At 37.8% G+C, this 21,983-nt stretch overlaps 2 protein-coding genes across 2 annotated transcripts in view; one reads left to right on the top strand and one right to left on the bottom strand.

Annotated features, from left to right (window-relative positions):
- Nucleotides 1-7,361, bottom strand: part of LOC130427223 (striated muscle preferentially expressed protein kinase-like) — a 30,523-nt gene extending 23,162 nt beyond the window's left edge. Inside the window, exons 1-2 of the mRNA XM_056754480.1 lie at nt 6,936-7,361; nt 6,242-6,853 (exon numbers count right to left, since the gene is read on the bottom strand). Coding sequence (XP_056610458.1) covers nt 6,242-6,668 — 427 coding nt within the window. The 5' untranslated portion in view covers nt 6,669-6,853; nt 6,936-7,361. The remainder of the gene's footprint in view (nt 1-6,241; nt 6,854-6,935) is intronic.
- Nucleotides 7,362-10,442: 3,081 nt separating this feature from the next.
- mfsd6b (major facilitator superfamily domain containing 6b) lies at nt 10,443-21,969 on the top strand. The gene is made up of 7 exons (XM_056754874.1): nt 10,443-11,095; nt 12,186-13,659; nt 17,214-17,311; nt 18,408-18,569; nt 19,280-19,378; nt 19,472-19,749; nt 21,348-21,969. Exons 2-7 carry the CDS (start codon nt 12,188-12,190, stop codon nt 21,588-21,590), a joined length of 2,352 nt encoding a protein of 783 aa, XP_056610852.1. The 5' UTR covers nt 10,443-11,095; nt 12,186-12,187; the 3' UTR covers nt 21,591-21,969.
- The last annotated feature ends 14 nt before the right edge of the window (nt 21,970-21,983 follow it).

The following is a 21,983-nucleotide window of genomic DNA, read 5'->3' as shown; positions in this document are numbered from 1 at the left end:
ATATTGTATATGAACCACTAACTGAGCGTGAAAGAGTCTGAATATCATTATGGAAAATATTAAATATTCCAATCATAAATTGTTTATTTAATGTGACAATACAAACAGGTAGCAAAGTGCTGAAAGAAAGTGTTTCTGGCAGTTTAGCTTCAATACACAGATTTAGACCAAGCTCCTCTACAAAATTCCAGTCTTGTCAAACATGTCGGCAAACCCAAACTCTTCAAATAATTTTTCAGGGCCCAGGGCTGTCAGAGAGGCAGGTGTGATACCATACTATTCCGAACACATTGCTCACAGCACTTTTACACTAATTTCCTGCATCAATAAACATGATGTTCAACACAACAATCATTAATGCTTAAAAATCCTTTTCTCAAGAGAACAAGAGCAAAGAATGGAAATGTCCTTCTGTGTATTTGTTTGTTTGAGAGAGAGAGAGAGAGAGAGAGAGAGAGAGAGAGAGACCACGACAAGTACAAAATGACTCACTCAAAGTCCAAAACAACTTTGAGCTCAGCCTTAATAATTCTCACATCTTTCTTGGATTAGAAATACCTTGGAAAAGGTGTTAGTAAAAAAACAGGTCTAGACTGCAAACGTGACAATGTTATAAAATTCAAGCAAGAGAGTGAAAGGTCTCAAATGAATGTACTGTGATCATGTTTCTGAATTCACCCCAAAACAGTCACAAATGCTGGTGACTCAAAGGTTTTCATTCCAATTTCATCTTGTGAAGTCAAACTTTTGCTATGTTTTTATTTCTAGCAACAATACTTAAATGGGGTGTATCTAAAGTAAAGCGTAGTACAATCAATTTTAATTAACACTACATTAATTTTTTTCAGAACAAGTTCCCAAAATTATGACCTGGACTTTCGTTCAGTTAAACATTAAGTCCAATCTCATGCCATACCTGCTATATTAAGTCCTACAACATAAATAAGCCCACAAATGTTTTGTTTTAAAAATATGCTGACTTTTTTGGAGAAAATCATGAATTGATAAGTGATGAATGTGAATCTGTCAATAAATTGACCAGACAGTTGGCAGTCTTTGGGCATGATCTCTGGCTAAAACAACACAGCAAATTGGATTTACCGGAAAAAAATTACCAAGGTATATACGCTAAAAGGCAGGAAACGGCTTTAATGAAAGGAGATATAAAAGTGCAACACCAGAGGATTATTAAAGCCACCCACACGCTAAAGGCCAACAAGAACGTAAGCAAAGTGAACAAGATGCTTTTAAGAAAATTAAAACCAGTGGATCACCATTAAGTGTTAATGTAAAGACGGTCAAAAGGAAAGAATAATTTTCTTGAAGGAAATGGGCTTTCTAGCCATGAAGAATGCAACCAATTGCAGATTGGAAAAGCAATAATGTCTCAATGCAGCCTGGGGAGGTTTTAGCTCATCACTTTTAAAAAGAACTTTGAAGGAATAAATGCTTATTAACTTGGTTTATTCTAATGTGGCGAATTAGTATTTCTAAATCCAATTTCTCAGCTTGACGAAGGAAAGGTGATAGGCAGAAAATGACTGACTGGCGGAGGAACAGCTGTATGCATTGTTTAAAGTGACAAAATGTACCTCAGCATGCATCATTCTCATCGCTAGTGGTGAAATATTCATTTCACCTCCCACAAAACAACAGAACATTAACTGAAAGCTGCCGTAATTTTCCATGACTCATATGTGCTAATGATAAATTAATAACTTTGTCATTTTGCAATGGTCAATTAACAAAAAGAACTCAAAAATACTCCAAAAGTTGAGCAATTTGTTGGGGATCAAAGTTTTTGTGTAGTCACACATACAAATGACGTTTAAAGGGATTCCACCCAGCGAGTAGATCATTCGACCTGTGAGGCCAATGGAAAATTATACACAGCAGTAATTGCTCTGAAAGGAGATAGCGCTCCGTTAGCTCAGTGTGGGAGATGAAGCCAAATCCCAAATACAAAAACACTTTTAAATGAAAGAAAAGTCAAAAAATATGTTCAGTTTCTTTGAGATGAGTCACAGCCAATTAAGCATTCTCATTTAATTGTAATGTCTGCTCTAATTTCTCTTATACTTGAATTCCTTTATCGCAAACCATGCAAAAATATAATCTCATCCTGCTCCAAACAATGGCACAGGTTGCAATGTCAAGCTGGTTGGGTGATAAAAAACTACTTTTTTCCACAGATTCACGGTCTGAAATCATCCTTTGAACAGATTACTTATATTTGCACATGTACATTAAGTTGATAATACAAGAAAATATCACTTTTCATCCTTAAGCAAACAAACTCTTGAGAAAACCACTAGAAAGAAAGCAAAAGTCCTAATCAAGTCAAAATGATACACCTGAAGATATCAAGGTTTCTCTCCACATACAGTCTCTCTATGCATCATTTACGTCATACTGGATGATTCTTTTGAAAGATTGAAATATTGACATTAGCATCAGTTCTGTGTAACGTGCAATTACGGATGAGATGTTCCCAGAAGAGACAGACACAGCAGACACATTACAACAATAAACGGATTGTAACTTTTCACTCAGGAGGTATACAGTAGCACTGTATTGACTGTCAGCTGATGTAGACCAAATATATACACAGAAGTTGGAAGTTTACTTTAATTTTAGTGTCTGGTGGAGGAAATCTGCTATAATAATACTTAAATAATGCTTCTTTCATGAAAATCATGAAGACTATGCATTAAGTCATGAATTGTTTTGCAACAATATACTGTAGGAGTGTAACTAAAGCCAAATAGACATATAAACGGTCATTGCCAAAAATGTTGGTACATATCTGATTCTGTACCACTTTAAAAGGCATAATTCAACAATTCTGTCATGAATTACTTACAAGTTGTTCCAAACCTGTATAAATGTCTTTGTTCTGTTAAAAACAAAGAAAGATATAAAAATGTTAGCAACTGAGACTACTTAGGTACCATTGTAGAACATTTAAAAATGGTTGTCAAATATGCACCAGAATTGTTTGTTTTACTAAATTCTTCAAAGTATCTCATTTTGTATTCAACAGAACAAAACTGGTAAAAAAAAATGCTAGAAACTATGGTGGAAAGCTCAGTTGTGGTTTTGTTGTGCGAACAAAGACATTTATACAGATTTCAAACAATTTGAGGGCGAGTAATTCATGAAAGAAATGTTATTTTGGGGTGAACTATCCCTTCAATGCGTAACCAAAATCTAAACCTTAATTTTAAAGTTATAAAGCAACACGACTAATATAAAAAAAGTTAATGTAACAAATGTTGGGGCCACCCACCCAAAAACACTTGTCTGCAATGCATAAACATGTTAACCATCTATACTGCAATCCTGCCCTCTTGTCTCCGAATCTAAATTAGTACGAATTTCAGGACAGCACAGACACTATTTCAAGGTAGTCTATATATATATATATATATATATATATATATATAAATATATATATGCATCTATCATTCTTGTGCTAGAATATTGAAAGAGTAAACTAGGCAAAATGTTCTCTCCCCTTCAATCTGACTCTAATTGAATAAAGCCCAGACAAAACTCCAGAGCTGGAAGCTTATTTATAGCTGTGATGTCTTCCTGCGTAACTGGAGAATGAGCGGCCTATTAACATCACAAAATCTGATGCCTGGCACATTCCAGTGTCAGAAATAACCAGAGAACCAAGCTGGTCCTTCAGGCCAAGATGAGAGACACTGACGACATCTATTCTACATGCACCCTTATAATGCGATTAAGTTAGAACTAATTGTTCTCATGAAGTTTATGTGGGAATAACAATAGGTTCAGCATAAATTTTATTTCCTGAGCTCCCAAAACTGTTGCTTCTATGATCATGTACCACAGAACCAGCAAAAACATTTTCATTTAGAAAACAATTGTAAAAAGGGCTTTAAGATAAATATATCGATCTTTATCTTTTATAACGTCCTTTTCTTTTCATTATTTGCAACGATCAGGCTATTGGTGGTGGACATTTAAACTTAGCCAAAGCAATAAAGGAAAGAGGAAAACAAGCCAGAGAAAGAATGTAAGACAATAAAAATCAAAGAAACTTAAATTGGGAGGGTCAGAGCAACAAAGACCTAAAGACAAAAATTTTGTGTCTATTAAATTAACTGTTAAAGTATTTTTAAGGACTCCTGTAGGTCAACTATAAAATAAAAATCCCTGAGGAACATTTACTTTTCCATCTCATGTTTATGAAACAAGATTCTAATAAATGAGGGAGCGCATAGTTAAACCTCAATTAGCATAACACACGCCCAAATAATCTCCATATAAGGGCTTTCCTCACAACCCACAATTCATCACTCTCTGAAAGCATTCTGTTGCCTGACAGCGTGCACGACAACATCTTCAAGAAAGGTTGAGTGTGCCATTCTCAAAACCAAATTAAACTCAACAAACACCTTTAACTTACAGCATCTGCACGTTCATGCAAAAGGATAAATGTCCTGAGATTTAAGCTAAACACGTTTTTACATTCAACAGGATTCTTGTGTGGCTTATTTTGAACCTACATCTAGAAAAGCAAGTAAACAGGAAGGCTAACACTTTAACGCAGACGAATGAAACGTTCTGTAAATGAGACACATTATGACGAAGGAAAAGAGAAAGACATATGGCATTTAGCTGACTGACAGGACAGGTGTAAATGTAAGTTGTTCACAGGACTGACACATGCATCATGACCTGCAAACGTCACAGGCCTGTACCGCACAGCACGACAGGCTGATGGAAGAGTAACAGACTCGCTCCTTTAACAAACAGTCCTTGAGGCCGGGAAAAATGCTTTAATGTTTCCAGCCGTCAGTAGAGTAAATTTATATCATGCAATGCAATAGATATGCATTCAAACATTACACGTCTAATGAATGTGACGTTTGACTGGCTGAATAAAACAAACTATTTTTGTTGATTAAAAAATGGTTAATAGAAATGTAGATACAACGACATTAAAGCATCTTATTGCTGCCAGTTTGATAATAAATGTTTGAAGCATCACTGAAACCATAACAATACCAGATGTGCTCTGAGATAAGGTTCTTAAATACAAGGAGAAAAGACCAAACCATAACAAAGATCTGAAGCCAGACAACACCTTCACATTACAGATGAACTAAATAGACAAAAATACAAAATTCGATTCTTTTAAAACAAGACTTATTTAATTTTTTTTGGAGGCATATAGTTCGCTAGGATTCTGCGATATATTGAATTTGTTCACAATTAAGTTATTTGCCATATGTTTTCTAAAAGTTCGACCACATTTGTGTTTCCTGAATTAAGAATCTTAACTTCAATAGCCAAACAATTTGTTCATTTGAAATCAGATAAAAGCATTGGATTTTTTTAAAACTTCAATTCATTTGAGCCACAACTAAAATGTTTTCTATATTTTAACATGAACCAATCTTCATTGTGTTCATTAAATGATAAACAGTAATTATTAGAAAAAAAGTGTTTAATTATAAAGCTCTTTTAAGATGCTAAAACACTTTTGATGCCCTTGCAGCAAATATCAAGATAAATGTTCAAAAACCTTAAAAAAAGGTAAAAAATGTAGATATAAAGTAATATATATTTTAGGTATATCACACAGCCATAGTCTTGTGATGTTCGGAGTTCTACAAATTGCAAAGAAAATTTTCACTTAAACTCTTAAAAGGCAAAAGCAAACAAACTCTTCGTGTTCATTTATTTCTGTAACACAGCCAAGTGCTTATTTATGTTGCTGAGATAAGATGAAGCATCGCGACATAAGGGGCGGCAATATCACGCTCCACTTTAGGACAGTGAGCAGCTTGAATCAGCTGCCTCCATCATTCTCTGCCACCAAACAGGTTCTTGGGGTTACAGCCCCCACTGAGCCCAAACCAAAGGAAATATGAAAGGTGGGTGGCCTTATTGTTCATGCTGGATTATGCACCATTTTGTAAAACCATCCAAGAGATGCGTTACCTCTTAAGCGAGTTATCACATTGTCGCTCTGTGGCATTAAGAGATAGCAAGAACATTAACCTTTCTCTACTTCCCCGCTTTAACTTGATAATTAGTGTCATGATAACAGCCCACAGTTCCTGTATTGTGATTCAAAGATGCTCAACTTCAGCTTTACAAGTCTCTCTGCAGTTAAAACATAAGCCATTAACTTCTCAATGTGAAACGCTTGTAAAAATAATGTGACAGTGTTCAATAAGACCTTAGCTAAGTTATTAGTTACCTTCACCCAAATCCAAAACAGCCAGGACAGCACTGCTCCGGGCGTCTCCGAGACTATTGGTGGCAATGCAGCTGTAGAGGCCAGCATCACTGGGTTTGCAATCTCTGATCCACAATCCTCCATATTCCTGGTTGTCCATGTCGAGCAGGTCATCATTGTGGTACCAATAGAGAGAAGGTTGAGGGTCTCCAGCAACGGCCACTTTCAGACGGATATCACAACCGGTCCCTACAGCGGCGTTCCTCATCTTCCGAATGAAAACCGGAGGGGTCGGGGTTGGGTAGACAGAACCGGAAGGGTCCGGTACGAGCTGATCGGAACTCACTTTTGCTCGCTTCGGAGGTATCCTGGGGCTTGGATGTGCCATTCCTCCCGGTTCTTCATCAGCACCCTTCTTGAGGGTCATTTGGATCTCGGCCTTCCTCATGATCAACTTGAGAACTTCTTCACAGACTTTTGGACTTTATTGACTGCTTAATGCTTCAATGAACATTTACAACTTGGATGGATCTTCCATAAATGAAGCAATTCTTTAAAATTTGGTGTTTTGATATGGTAAACATTTTCCGAACATTTCAGCAGATGTCATTAAATACAATACTCCATCACCACCTGATGAGTGCAAAACATAAAAATGACTTTTTAGAAAAGTGAGTTGCTTTAGAAAATCTATAGCGGATAGAAAATGGCCTACCTTCACTAATAAAAAAGCGATGCAGAATATATCCAACAATATGTTAAAAGGTTTCTGCACCATCAATATTTTGGAATATGTTTCTCACATCATTGAGACATCCAATTAGAAAGTTACAACACAAAATGTTGAATCTTTCCACCAATTAATGCAGCGCATGTACTACGGCTGGTTGGTATTTTTAGAGCAAGTCCAAGTGGATCATATTGCATTAGCAGCTCCCACCGTTGCCTTCTAGAAGTCTCGGCCTCAGCTTTTCAACTCTCAGATTCAAATCCCACAGTTCTTCGGGGTCTTAAGGTAAAAATGATTGCTGGATCCTGTGGCGATTACTCAGTTGCAGAATTTCCAACCCTGTAGAGGTTCCAACGAGGGTCCCCAGGCTTTCGTCCCCTTGCTCTCAAAGTAAAATTGTCACACTCAAGATCGCTCCCTCCCTCCGCTCTCACGTCCCCCGGGGAGATGACGGGCAAGTCTTACTAAGCCATCAAGGAACAGCTGTACCCTGATAGGTCACATTTTTTTGACTACCCGGATGCTTTGGCCCAGCCCCTTCTCCTCCACCCTGGCACTTAAAGCCAATGACAAGTTTCCAAAAGTATGACATGGGGGGGGTCTAAAGAAGGTGGGGCTGGGGAAAAAGCTCTGATTCATGTGTCAAAGATAGCTGCTAAATCAGAACGAACTGTGTCACCCACACTGGTGGCAGAGTGATACTAGGTTTTTTGAAAACGAGCACCGATACAACATTAGGCCTTGTAAGGATTGATACTTTTCAAACCATCTAATCAAAAGCAGTACATCGGACATTGTGTTGAATACTCCCTCATCTGTAGCAACTTAGGATACAAAATTCTGCAAAAGGAATAAATGTGAATGTAAAAATAAATGTCATAAACATGTAAACCGATCAGTTTAAGAAATGACATTACAATCACACAAAAGACCCCCAAAACCCACAGCTGCTACCCAACATAGACTGCCCTCTCCAGGGCATTTCAAGCAAATGCAAGCATAAAACCACTTTATTGCTATGGGTTGATAAAAAGTTAAATAAAATATAAAATTTAATATCAATAACTTTAGTATGATATAGGTATTTTAATGGCCATTGCCACAGATAAGAGTGCCTCATGGATGTTAAAATGATCATTTATATAAGGACAGCAATAAATATTTGTTTTGCTGAATAATAAATTACTGTCATAAATGAATTTATTTTACACTGATTTACTTGTAAATTATTATTCAAAATTTAATAAAATACATCTGGAAATAGAAAACTATTGGCTTTACTTTGACAATGTGGTTGTATCATATGTAGATTTTTTTGACAATAAAAAACGACCGATGTAGTTCATCTGCCAACCGCACACAGACATTGGCCAAACACAAAAGAGATAAATATCACACGTTTTTTTAACCCTGTTTGTAACACCTGTCTATCACAAATCAACTAACTACCAATTTCAAGCAAATCAAATAACTTGCATAATACATTTTAAAAGAATCAATAACTTGACTCAATAGCCTCACAAATGGTTTTGCCTCTGCTACTGTATATTTAACACCAAATGTGTTTGTGTGTGCGTGTTACACATAACACCACAAACTATCAACTCTCTTTCACAGTTAACAGATGCCTATTGTTGTTATACTTTTAAAATGAGATCATAAACAAGTAACATCATTTTAAAGTGCTGCATTGATCCACAGCAATGTTGATTTCATGCTAAGCATGTGCTACCCTCTGCCTGGAAACCCCTTTGAAAGGAAAATCCTTTCTGCAGTTTGTCCTCCAAGGCCCTGTTGTCATAGAAACAGCATTGCTCTGTGGACTGCTGAAACGAGAGCAAATGTGTGGATGGTGTACAGGTTTCTGAGTGAGTGGGAGGGAACAGGGGAGGCAGATACAAGACTTTACTATTCTAACACAATAGGGAAGATGGCAGATGCTCCCCTGGCCAATGTATATTAGGGGCTAAGATGATTAGAAAAGAGATGATTAATGGCAGGCATGGAGAGATGATGATGTTAATGGACAACAATAAAGGTAAGAGTTACACTTACTGTACGTGTGGTCGAGGCTCACTTAAAGCTGGAGGCTGAGTGCTGTGATGCTGTTGAGTGGAGCGCCTGATGTGTCTGTGTGTGTAAAACATTGCCCTCTGCTGGCTGAATAATTACCATGGTAATTGGGGTGTTTCCTTTGTGATGTCACTGAGCATGTGATGTCACGTACAGCTGTTGCATAGCATGATTTAAAAGTTAAAAAAATGTTGTTTCTGTTGTTTCATACATTTATACATACATGTATGTATGAATGTATACAATAAAGAAAAATCTCTTTTGTGCAATTTAATCATATAAATATGGTTAACATATTATAATTAATATTAATTATATAAAAGTACATATTATTAAGCTAGTTTAATACTATGTTTTTTACATTTCTGCTCTGTCACACCGCATGACGTCAGCTGATTTTTATGGTAGTTGTATCTCTTTTACACGAGACACATAATGGTTGCAAAATAACATTTACACAATAATTAATTTGGCTATTAAACATCCCCACCACGACTGACCAGGAAAAGTGAATTCAACCTAGACGAACCTCACAAAAAATAACTAACCTGTTCTTTATGACAATATTCACAAAAAAGAAACTAAAATACCCATAAAGCCCCCTGACAACTCCAGGGCCTGGCTTTGCCAATAATCTGTACACTTAATGTTAAAAACTAACCTCTTATTCATCATTCCTGTGTAGTGATGACACTGCATCACACAAACAGTCAATACAAATAGCACACAAAACAGTGACTATAGATTATCATATGTGTTGGATTAGCATGAGATCCACAGGTAAACCCAATCTTTAAATGCTATTAACAGATCTTTCAATCACCATTCAAAAGATCATTTGTTGCACCTGCGAAGAAGGGTAGATTTCTTCCGCCATCTGCTGGAATAGTTGTATACAACAAACAGAAAAACACATTTCTGTAAGAGCGATAGATTTATAACATGATGTCATTTATTTTAATTGTTTTATTAATGGCGGTTAGCGATATTATATATATATATATAGCATTTATATATCTTAAATTAATCAAATATTTGTAAGCTGTTCTGCATCTTCCGCCACACTAAATTAGACACGCCCTTACTTCCAAAGCCAAGCCCTACCGAGATGCTATTTATATTTGCAAGGAAGCAAAGATGTGCTGAGCAGCACCATGAGGTCCAAAGTTTTCAAAAGAAACTACAGCAAGAAGTTTTTGCTCGACAAACTTATTACAGATATCTGCTTTCTAGTGTGAATATAGCGGTATGACCAAGTTCTACGCTTCCGGTGTGTTTTGCCCATATATGGGAGGTCCTGTTAAAGCGCAAAATAGTAAAAAGACAGACAGCGTCTCAAATTTATCCTAATCCGAACATTATTGCACCCGTTGATATTCAAGTAAGATAATGCATTTGCTTCTAGGTAAACAGCACATATCGGATATGTTTTGTGAACGTCAAAAGGTAGCGTGTGATTTTATCGTAAACCTCTAGATGACGCCACTGTTCTGGGTTGTGTTCACTTTGATATTGCAATCATGTTCACCGGTTAAAATAATGTTTTCTTTCTTTTAAGTTAAGTGGAGAGTCTTATGAAAGACAAACAGAAATAGAAGACCATATATAAATAGGCGTTATAACCACTTTGGTCACAATTTATGATACAAATCAAATAAAGTAATAAACCATTAAGGCACATATTAATAAAAAGCAGGCGAATATTTTAAGAGATCTCAGATATAGGATCTTCTCTCTCCAAGACTAAAGAGGAAAAATCAAAACATTCTGATAGTGACAATAACGCAGGCTGTCACGGAGTTGTTTTAATGACATCACTGAAAATGAAGGCCGTCCCACGAGCTGCGCAGATCGCAGACAGGTGAGAGATTGAAGTCAAATGAAATGTCACCCGGGGAATAAAGCCTCTCTCCAGCTCAACGCCGGAATACATCGCTGTTTGAGGAATATTCGTGGAAATCCAGAATGGTGATTAAATGATGGCTGGATGGAGAGACGGGCTGGTCGTGAACGGATCGTCTTCCTTTAATGCGAGCCGGTAAAATAACGCAAACTTCCAGGAACACATTTTGGTAAGTCTGTGGGAACACAAAGTTTGTTTTTACTGACAGTCTGTGTAAAAGGGAATACTGTGTAAAATGTAAGGCGTACCTGATTTATCATCTTCTAAAGTTATGTTATCTGAGCGCATCTACACGATGTATTTGTTTTAAATCTTATTTAAGTCATATTTAAAACATGTTGAATTACATTTTACTGAGAGCTCAAACAGTGTTTTGTGGATACACAGTGTCGATATGGGCTGTGTGTACTTTAGCCGGGGACAACACCCTGTGAAGTTTACTCACATGATGGGTTTGATGTTGACTGTTTCAATACGTTCATCTATGATGATGACTTTTTGGATATCTGATGTAGTACAACCTTACTATCTGATATTAAATCTTATATATAAAACACAGCTGTTGTGTGATATTACTAATGTCGATATGTGTGGAGGAAAAATATTTTAAAATGACAGTTTTAGGGGTATGTTGGCAACTTTGCATTAAGGTCTAGGCTGTTAAATGTAGCTTGACTACTGAGTTTTCATAGTTGTGCCTTTATTTAACAAAGTTAAAGTTAAAATGTACAGTCTTTTAATGCATGAAGTCAAATATTGATGAATCGTCTTGTCTGCAGGGGTGTATTTGTCTATTTAAATGTATTAATGTTTTATTAACTATGCCTTAGAGAAGGAAATCATGATTGGTAAACTAAAGGCTGATGGTTATTTTTAAACGGTGACACGCTTTTTAAGATGTCCCGCCCCAACTTCCTGTTTCTGTAGGAAATATGACATTAACTGCTCACATCAAGCCAGATGAAACTAGGCCGTTCAGTGTCAACTCTACTAGAGGTCCCCGGCTAACAGTTTGAATGTTGATGGTTATTTTTCTGAAGTTACACACACCAAAATGATGAAGAAAGCCGAGACGTCACGGATGAGTGATTCTAATAGACCTTCACATTTCTGTGTGGAAATAAAATTATGCTTTTTGCTTCCTGCTTTTAGTCATTTTTCACCACTTATAATACTCTTGACAAGGTGAACTAAGTTTCACTAAATGCTTATTCGTAAAACGTCTCGGTGCCACAAAAATGTATGTTTCTCTCTTGCAGACATGGCGAGCGATCGAGTGGCCATCCTTACGGATGACGAGGAGGACCAAAAAAGAAAGTATGTCCTGTCCGAACCATTTAACACCCTGTCACTCGGGCAGGTGGCCAACACAAGCCCGTCCACCCAAGTGCCACCCCCTGCCTCCACCGACACACTCCCCCCTCAGCCCTCCCAGAATATGGACTGCATGGAGAGGTGCTGTGTACGAATAGACAATCATCTCCTGATTTCCAAAATCTTCTATTTCTTCTTTTACGCTGCATATGGCTCTTTACACCCCCTCCTCGCCTTGTACTACAAACAGCTGGGAATGACACCCACCCAAAGCGGCCTGCTGGTGGGCATCCGTTATTTCATTGAGTTCTGTAGTGCGCCGTTTTGGGGTGTGGTGGCGGACCGCTTCAAAAAAGGAAAGGTGGTTTTGGTGTTTTCTGTGCTTTGCTGGGTGGTATTTAACTGCGGGATCGGCTTCGTCAAGCCAGCGGATATGAGCTGTATTAGGATGGACCCTACCGCTGCACCACCGACCAATTTAACAAACAATACGCAATCTGGCAACCGTACCAGACACCGAAGATATTTGACTGAGGATTTGTACTCCTCTCAGATGCTATTAGCTTCATATGAACCTCACTCGAGATACTTTAGAAGTGCAAATGTAAATACCACAATGGATGTCAGTATATCGCCAAACTCGACGACAGTGTCGCCACTTACCTCAACAACCACATCGAAATCTACCTCTACCACTGCCAACCCCAAAGACTACATCATAGTCTTCAATAAGGAACAAGTAGACACTATATTTCTGTTGATCTTATTGGTCATCATCATCGGCGAGTTTTTCAGCGCCCCGGCTGTGACAATCGTGGATACGGTCACTCTTCACTACCTGGGTCAGCACAGAGATCGCTACGGACACCAGAGGATGTGGGGATCTTTAGGATGGGGCATCGCTATGCTCTCGGTGGGCATTTGGATTGACCACACGCACATCAATATCATCATCCAAGGCTCGGGCTGCATCCTGCCCGACTACAAGAACTACCAAATAGCGTTTATCGTTTTCGGTGTGCTGATGGCGTCGGCACTTATTGTGGCCACGCAGTTTCACTTCGACAACAGGGTTTATCGTTCAGGTGAGGAGGAACAGAAGGCGGACGTGGAGATACCTCAGGTCGTCCAGGAGTCCACGTCGGATGAGGCGCCCGTGTGCCCTGAGAGCAACTCCCAACCTTTTCCCCTTAAAGACCTGTTTCGGATCATCTGCGGTGTCCGCTATGGTACCGTTCTCTTTGTGGCCTGGTTCATGGGGTTTGGATATGGTTTCGTGTTCACGTTTCTTTACTGGCATCTGGAGGACCTGAAAGGGACCACCACTCTCTTCGGGATCTGTTCGGTGCTTAGTCACGTGTCCGAGCTGGGAGCGTATTTCATCAGCCACAAGCTCATTGAGCTAGTTGGACACATCAGGTGAGGCTTTATTATAAACAAAATGTATTTTAGTACAAAGGGCCAGGTTTACTGGTATTTACAAAATACACGCAGTGAAAATAAGCGCTGAAAAGGCGTGGACACGGAGGTTTTTGCATATGCATTTGGAGGAGTTTCCTCCTCTGACGCAAAGTTCATAGCAGGAGCGTATTTAAATCAATCACTCAACGTCATTTACTAAGGTTTGCGCCTCACCATTGTACAGGTGCTTGTGGCTTTATTTATCGCCCCCAAAAAGCATGTCTTAACCCTGCGCTTATTTGTGCTACCCTTATTAGATTGTGTTGGTCATTGCGGAAATAGGATATTGCGCCTGTGTTTTGTAATGGGCACCTTGTTAGTAAATCATCCAGGGAAATTTCCACTCCAATCAGCACCTTTTTCAAATTGCACACTCGCGCTATTTTGCCTTGTTTAGTAAATATGGCCCTTTGTTACATGAAGTTTATTTATATTATAATTAGTATTACTAAAAATTATATATATATTGTTAAAGTAATGTAGTGTTAGACTATACACATGCTGGTGTCAAATTTCCATGTCATGTAATTGTTTGGTTTTTATCGTGTTGTATTGTATTATCACGATAATGGATTGCATGTTTATCTCGTTCGTAATGTTCGTAACTTTTTAAAAAGCATCAGATATCTAAAAACAGTTCAATGTTAAATGAAAAAGGAAAGTACTGAAGTTGCATTTAAGAAACTGATACTTATTATTTATATTTAGTATAATAAAGATTTTTAAACACCTACTCAGTACTGTGCAAACTACTGTGATTTAAGAGTAATATTAACAATTATGCTAATATGTTATCTTGAATTATTTACAGTATTTTGAATAGCTCACTATAACAATATTGTGCAATCAATCACCATAAACCGTATTATTGAATATCAACAGTAAATGTAAATGTGTCTGCAATCTAAATTTACATAGTAATCAGAATTTCTTTTGTACTAGAGTAATTGACAAAATGATTAATAGTAAAATGATAAATATAGTATTATTTAGTAAAATGATATGGTAAGATTTGAATTCATTGCATTACGTGTGGACACAGTAATAACTAGAAAACTGTCCATATCCATTACACTCTTTTATCCTTGGCGATTAGTGTTGAGCAAACCTTTGTATGGGCCGACCGTAGGCAAACGTTTTATTTCATTTGTTTGGTGGTTTATGTATTTTGGACCTGCGCCCATTCACTGGCTTCATGCAATGGTTAGCATGTGCTGGTTGCTTAATATTTTATGTGGAGGGAACCAGACACATCTGCTTGAAAGCGATACTAATGTACTTCTCTCTTCTGTGTCACCTTGAAATGGCACAGACCTGGTGTGTCTGTGCAATAGAGATGTATAAGGCATGCAGGGGAAGTCCAAAGGTTGTTGTATTGTGTTTTAGTAATCATTGTTGACCTTGGCTAAGCTCTAAATGGGCACTGCCTCGCTAGGGCACATACTGTACAACCAAGACGTAAACCTGCCTTTTTCCAGGATGTTTACTGTGCATTTGACGGCAATGATAAACAGACGCATTGAAAGGTCTGCTCACATCCTCCGGCCACATTGAGGTATTTCCCAAGTGTGTGGTATTTCCCAATGGCCGCCCTTCATAAATCACCTTAAGATGGCCAAAATTTTTGACTGTTTTGTGTTATTTAGTGCTTTCTGACTCTAGCTCTGCTCTGCCCAGATCAGTCTTGGGTTCTTGATAGCATGTAATACGTTTTTGTGTTTTGCAATAAATACAATCATACAAAGGCAAGTTATTCGCTTATCCGTGTGTTAGCCGCAGTAATGTCTCTCGTCTTTGTTTAGTGGCCAGTTTTGGTCGTGCCCGTGCAGAGGACGCCCTGAGCTCATGTAACTTTATCCCCCCATTAGTCTCATCATGCATTGTCTGGCCTCTTCAACATTGATCCACTCAGCTTTCTACTTCTGTGGATCAATGATCAGGCTTTTTGCCGGCAAAAGGGTGTGGTTGAGCCTGAAATGGGTAAAGGAAGACTTTCATGATGGATAATCGAGTCTGTATTTGCATAACTATCTTCCAGAGGTGCCTTTGCATGTTGCTGCACCTAATGAAGTGGCTGTTCAGGGAGAAAGCAGTTTTAAACCTCACATCTGAAGGTGAAGTGCAATGCTTGACTTGTTGGGCTACAGGAACACTAGTAGGTGGATTCATTGGTACATTGTAAACAGTTTGACTGCGCTCAATGTTTTGGTGCTATCAAAACATTGCTCTGGTTGCTTGAGCATTCCAACCAGTTTAACATGGCAACATTAGCTCAACCAGTGGCGTGAGATTAGGGCGGAGCTCTTTCACTGGTCGTACACTGGGAGTGTTTAGGAGAAATGGTTTCGATCAGTTATTGTTTTTTATTCGATTTGAGGCATAGAAATACAAACCTCAATCAAAGTTATTGGAGTGTAACAAGTATACCACTCGATACAAAATAATGGGTTTGCAATGTGATAATATCATGGTGTTTGAAATATCATGATATTTGTACTAAAGTAATTGGGTGTGAAAAGTTCACGGTTAAAAACAGTATACAATACAAGGTTTACAATGCTGTATTATCGTGATACTTCAAATATCATGATATTTGGAACTAGATTTGAAAACGTCAGTACGAAAGTAACGGGGTGTGTAGCAATAGTTTATGATTCAATACAACACACAATACCGGGTTCGCAACGTGATAATATCATGATATTTGTTACAGAATTAGATTTCTTTTCAAAACCTTTTTCAGAATTCACAACATTTTTTACAATTTCTTACAGAATTGACAACACTGAGGGTTCAATTCTTCAAGGTTCAAAAACATCTGTACGTAAATCAATAGAACTTTCACTGAAAAATAAAACTGAGCTCAAATATAAAACTAAAATGAACATTACAATTATAAAAGCTAAAACCTAGGAGAGAACATCTTAAAGAACAAAATGATAAAACAAAACTGATTCAAATGGTGGAGCATGCCAACCAATAGGATTAAACAACACTCATACAAATATTAAGCTATTGCTCTACATATACATATTATACATGTTGTAGTTTCTTATATTGCGATACATTTCGCCACTATATACAGCTAATTGAAATAAAATACGTAAAGTCACTATGGTCCACATTTTTCCGCAAGTTATATTTCAGAAAGCTAAACAAAGGAAATGATAGCCACAACGACAGGATTGGTTTTCGAATGGTATCTGTCAGGATTCTCAATACATTGTGTCATGTTCCTGTTTGGAATTTAGTTTTGTAGACCAACACAGAGTTCTGGTGCTGCCACGCTTACAGACTGCTCCTCCTTTAGACAGAGTGAGTCATTCATGTACGCATCAGAATAGAGAATGACATCATCAGCAGTGCAACGCCCAGTCTTAAAATACAATGCACAGTAGGCGTTATAAAGAGAACCATTTAACCTCACCCAGCGTGTCAAGAAAAACACATTGTGTTTCATGTGCTTGAAATGAATACAAACATGTTATACTGTTATTCTTTCTTTCTTTCAGAGTCCTGTATATCGGGCTGGCCTGCAACACTGCACGCTATCTGTACATTTCGTACATTGAGAATGCATGGATGGTTTTACCCATGGAGGTGCTTCAAGGTGAGAAATGGCATGTGTAGCCGGGTGGCTGCAGTTTGCTTTGTCAAACCGGAAACTTTGGATTGGAGGGCTACGCTCTGACCACATCGAGTTCGCCTGAGGACATGATTCAGCTGGTTTTAGAGTATACCTCACAAGTCAAACACCCATTTTGCCATCACACTGTTGCAGTTTAGACATAAACAAGCCCATAGGTACATTCTTTCAAACCGGAAAGACATGACACCACACTAGATGCTCAAAATGACATTCAATGTCAGTTCCAAAGGAGCATTTGTCAACCCTGTTGAGACAAATGAATATTCAGGTCTTTAATTCTCACAAAAGCAGGATTTGGAAAGCCAGTTAAGCCACTCATTCTGAATGTGTTGACTGTAGACATACAGGCAGATCCAGTCGCTGTCTCTTTTAACAGGGCTACTCATTGTTTGTAGACAATAGAAGCGGGTCAGCCTGTAGATAAATAATGTATATTTGCACAGCTTTTCGTAGGGCAGGAACAAAATACACAGCAGAATGTGCACAAAACAAGACGACGATGCTAAAGCTGTTATTTCAGTATGTCAAGAAGAGAAAGATCACAACTTTGTTGTCATGACATATTATAATATTTAGTTGATGTTTGGCCACAGGTTTGCGTATATGAACATATTAACAAGGACTTTAAATGTTATGTTATTATATTGGTTTTATTATAGTATAGTTTTGAGCTTGTGTGTAACGTGTCAAGCTGTTTCTGTGTTGATGCCAGATTTAATTTACTGTATTTGTTTAGAAATAGTTATTCTAGATTTGTTTCAAAACCATTTTTAACCCTTTGGAGTATTTGAGGTCCTTTTGAGAAAAACATAACTATGCATTGTTTCTTAAAACATATAATATTAATTAAATATAATAACATAATGATGTAAAAGAAAAAGATTAAATCTTAAATATTTAAATAAGTAAATAATTCAAGTAAGGTATACTGCACATCATATTTGTGTTTTAGTAGCTTGTATTGTATTATTTTTTCGGTGTATTTTATTTTTATTTTTAATTGTATGTGTAAGTATTGGACGTTTTATCCATTAATATATGTCAATCTTTCACGCAGGTTTGACACATGCAGCAGTATGGGCCGCATGCATATCGTATCTGAGCGCAGCTGTTCCGCCGGCTCTGCGCACCTCGGCTCAAGGAATCCTGCAGGGTCTTCACCTGGGGCTGGGGAGAGGCTGCGGAGCCATGTTGGGAGGAGTTTTTGTTAACTTCTTTGGTATTACATGCCATTCTTGTGGCTCATGCATGCTTTTGTGCTTTGTTATAATTAGTCACAAAAAAAACAAATGCTTGGCTGAGATAATCTTTAATGTTGACTTGTATAAGCATCGTCTGAAAAATTGTTATTGTTATTAAAGGAGTGAAAGTTTAAAGGCAAGCTTGTACGGCCACACATTAGAGGAGAGATCGTGGATGGTTGCTAGGGCATTTTAGCTGGTTGTTAAGCAGTTGCTAGGGTATTTTAGCTAGTTGTTAAGCAGTTGCTAAATGGTTTTAAATGGTTGCTAGGACAAAAAGAAGATATAAGAGTTGTTCAACTGTTCATATTAAACTGTCTGTACTAATATTTTTTTTGGGAAAAGTTACTTTGCGTAATTTTAAAAAGTGCTAGAAAATAGAAAATATAGAATACTCATTTGATTTTAATAACTTTTAGTAAAAAGTGAAATCAGTTTTGTTGGTTTTATCTTTTTCAAACATTTAAAGTTCTTGTTGATTTTGATGCATTGCTAATACTAAGTACACCAATACAACTTTATTCACAAAGCTAATTTTGCAGATGCAATAGGCACGTTAAAAAATAAATGAAATGCCTTGTAAACAATACATTTTATATTGTGAACTCTAGCGTCACTAACAGTCATCCGACAGCACCGAAATGGTTTCACCTATAATTTCCTGTTATTTTGCACATTTCCTGTGTAGGTGCTGCTGAAACCTTCAGAGGCCTTGGAATGGCTTCGCTGGTCACGTTACTCATCTTCTCTCTCATTCAGTTGTTGTTCGGTCAAAATGAAGAGAGAAGTACGTTCATACTCGCTGCTTTACAAAGTTTGTTTAACTTCAGAGCATCACACATCTTATTGATTTGTATTCAATTCTATTCGCTCTTAACAGAGGACTCGATGTTGGCTGAGAACATTCCAGTACCATCCAGTCCGGTGCCTATTGCCACTATTGAAACAGTACAAAATCAGACTGCGTCTCAGGCCCATCCGGAATCCAAGATGCCTGTTAAGAAGACTAGGCATCAAGAGGAGCAGGAAGACACTAACAAACCTGCCTGGGTGGTATCCGCTTCCCCATGGGTCACCATCAGTTATGCCCTCTATCAGATTAAAGACATGATCGCCATGACAAAAAACAACAACTGGGTTGAAAGTCAACCTCCGCAGGTAGGATGGCATCCCTTGCGATCTGGGTCCTGAAGACATCTTGAATTTATTACTTTCTGTTTTTGACAAATTCTTCCTAATTCTGTCGTCTTGACTTTTTGGTGTGAAATGAAAATCAGAGACTTGCACATATACTGATGGCAAACTATATTTGATCGCTGATTTTTTACTGATTTATTAACTCTTTTTGCTTGCATTCATGCTGTCACTTTCCTCAGGGTAAAGGTGAGGAGAAATCTATCTTTGCACTTTTACGACAGTATGTTTAAAGGATGCATGCACTTATTGTGTTTCCTCCTTCATACTCTTTGTATTCTGGTGTAATTTAAAACAGGGTGTTCCAACTCTGTTCCTGGAGGGCTATAGTCTTAGTTTCCATCCGGCCTTAAATAAACACATGAAGGTCGTCAGGAATATGAAATAAGAGACAGCACGCTGGCGCTCCAGGAACAGAGTTTGACATCTGTGGTTAAAGGCGGGATGTCCGATTTCTCATAGCCGTTGTTGATGTTCAAATCACCAAAACAGACACACCCCTATCTTTCGCTTTCGTCAGCGCTCGGCTAGATTACTGTCCATTCTGTGCAAGGTTGTTTTGGTACTCGGCCCGACTTTGTCTAAACAAGAGTAATTAGGAAATCGGACACCCCGCCTTTAACAGCACGACTCATACTAACATCATCATTGTAACACACTCTTTCTTCCACCAATAAATGCTTTCCTTTTGTCAGTTTTGTTTGTCGTCTTTCTTTTGTTGTGTATCTCTGTCTTTTGTGTTCTCTTGTCTGAAACTTTTTTACTGTTACTGTTTACCAGTAATGCGGCATGTTGGCGTGTTAAAGGTTACAGTTCACCAAAAAGTTCACCATTTACTCACGTTGTTCCAAATCTGAATAATGTCTTTGTTCTGATGAACACAGAGAAAGATAATTAGAAGAATGCTTGTAACCAAACAGTTCTTGGCCACCATTGAGAATTTTTCCCACTGTGGTAGTCAATAGTGGCTAAGAACTGTTTGGTTACAAGCGTTCTTACAAATATCTTTCTATGTTTTCATCCGAACAAAAACATGTATACAGTTTGAAAAGATCTTGAGTGTGAGTAAATAAAGACAGAATTTCATAGCCTTGTGGTTAGTGCCCCAACATGTGGCGCTGTTGCTAGTTCGAGTCCCAGCTCGTTGTCCTTTCCCGATCCCACCCCCTCTCTCTCCCACTTTGTTTCTTGTCCTCTGACTTACTGTAGGCCTACTATAAATAAAGGGGAAAACGCCAAAAAATAAATAAGAATTTAGATTTTGGGGTAAACTGTTCTTTTAACAGAATATTTGTGTGTGTGTGTGTGTGTGTGTGTTGTTTTCGAATATGTCTGTATGATTCAAAAGTTTGTTGTGGTTGTATTTGTCCAAATGTAGGTCACAGTAAGTGATTTCTTTATCCTCCAGATTGATAAATTGATTCTTTGTCCTGATAAGAACTAAGCAGAGAAACGTAAATGTTTATCAGCAGTGCTCTGCCTTAATATTTGATCAGCCCAATGCTTTTTTTAAACATTAATTATGAGTCTGTAGATAAATACTGTAATATATTCTTCTGTAGGCCACAAGTGAGCAGAGCTCATCATCGCCACCTGCTGAAGGATCCACATCATCACATGCCACTACATCAACTCCAACAGAAGTTCCCTCCCCATCACAAAAACGTGACGGGGAGGAATGTGTTCCTCAAAACGCAGATCCTGTGGAAGTGTTGCCTATATCCACAGAGAAAAAAGAAACGGCAGATAATACAACTCCAGGACATTCAGAAGAACCTCAAACCGCACAATCAACAGTAAACTGATGTTATATCAGATATTGCCTTATGATAAGACTTTGGTATGGGGATGTAACATTTTGGACCAAAGGGGAGTCTACGAATATACTGTTTGTGTTGTATTTACTGTTATGCTTTGCACTGCCAATGGATTTGCTGCAGTGGGTAAAGGCTTAAAGGTCCAAACATGCATTATGATGGATATACACAAACTGAGTGTAGTCATCTATAATGTGGCCCAGCTTCAGTGTACAGTAATATTTCTGTAATTCAGCGATTCAACAATAAAGCGTAGTTGCTTTGCACTCTGTAACTCTGAGTTTATTCCTAATCATGCTTCCATATAACTTATGACCAAATGTAAAAATAAACAGCAGTATCAAATAAAATATACTAAAGACTTTCATTGTTCTGTTTAAC

Source organism: Triplophysa dalaica, chromosome 8, assembly GCF_015846415.1.
Source record: "Triplophysa dalaica isolate WHDGS20190420 chromosome 8, ASM1584641v1, whole genome shotgun sequence".
In the NCBI taxonomy this organism is placed as follows: Eukaryota; Metazoa; Chordata; class Actinopteri; order Cypriniformes; family Nemacheilidae; genus Triplophysa; species Triplophysa dalaica.
Note: the sequence above shows the minus strand (reverse complement) of the source record. Positions and strands in the feature narration are given on the sequence as shown.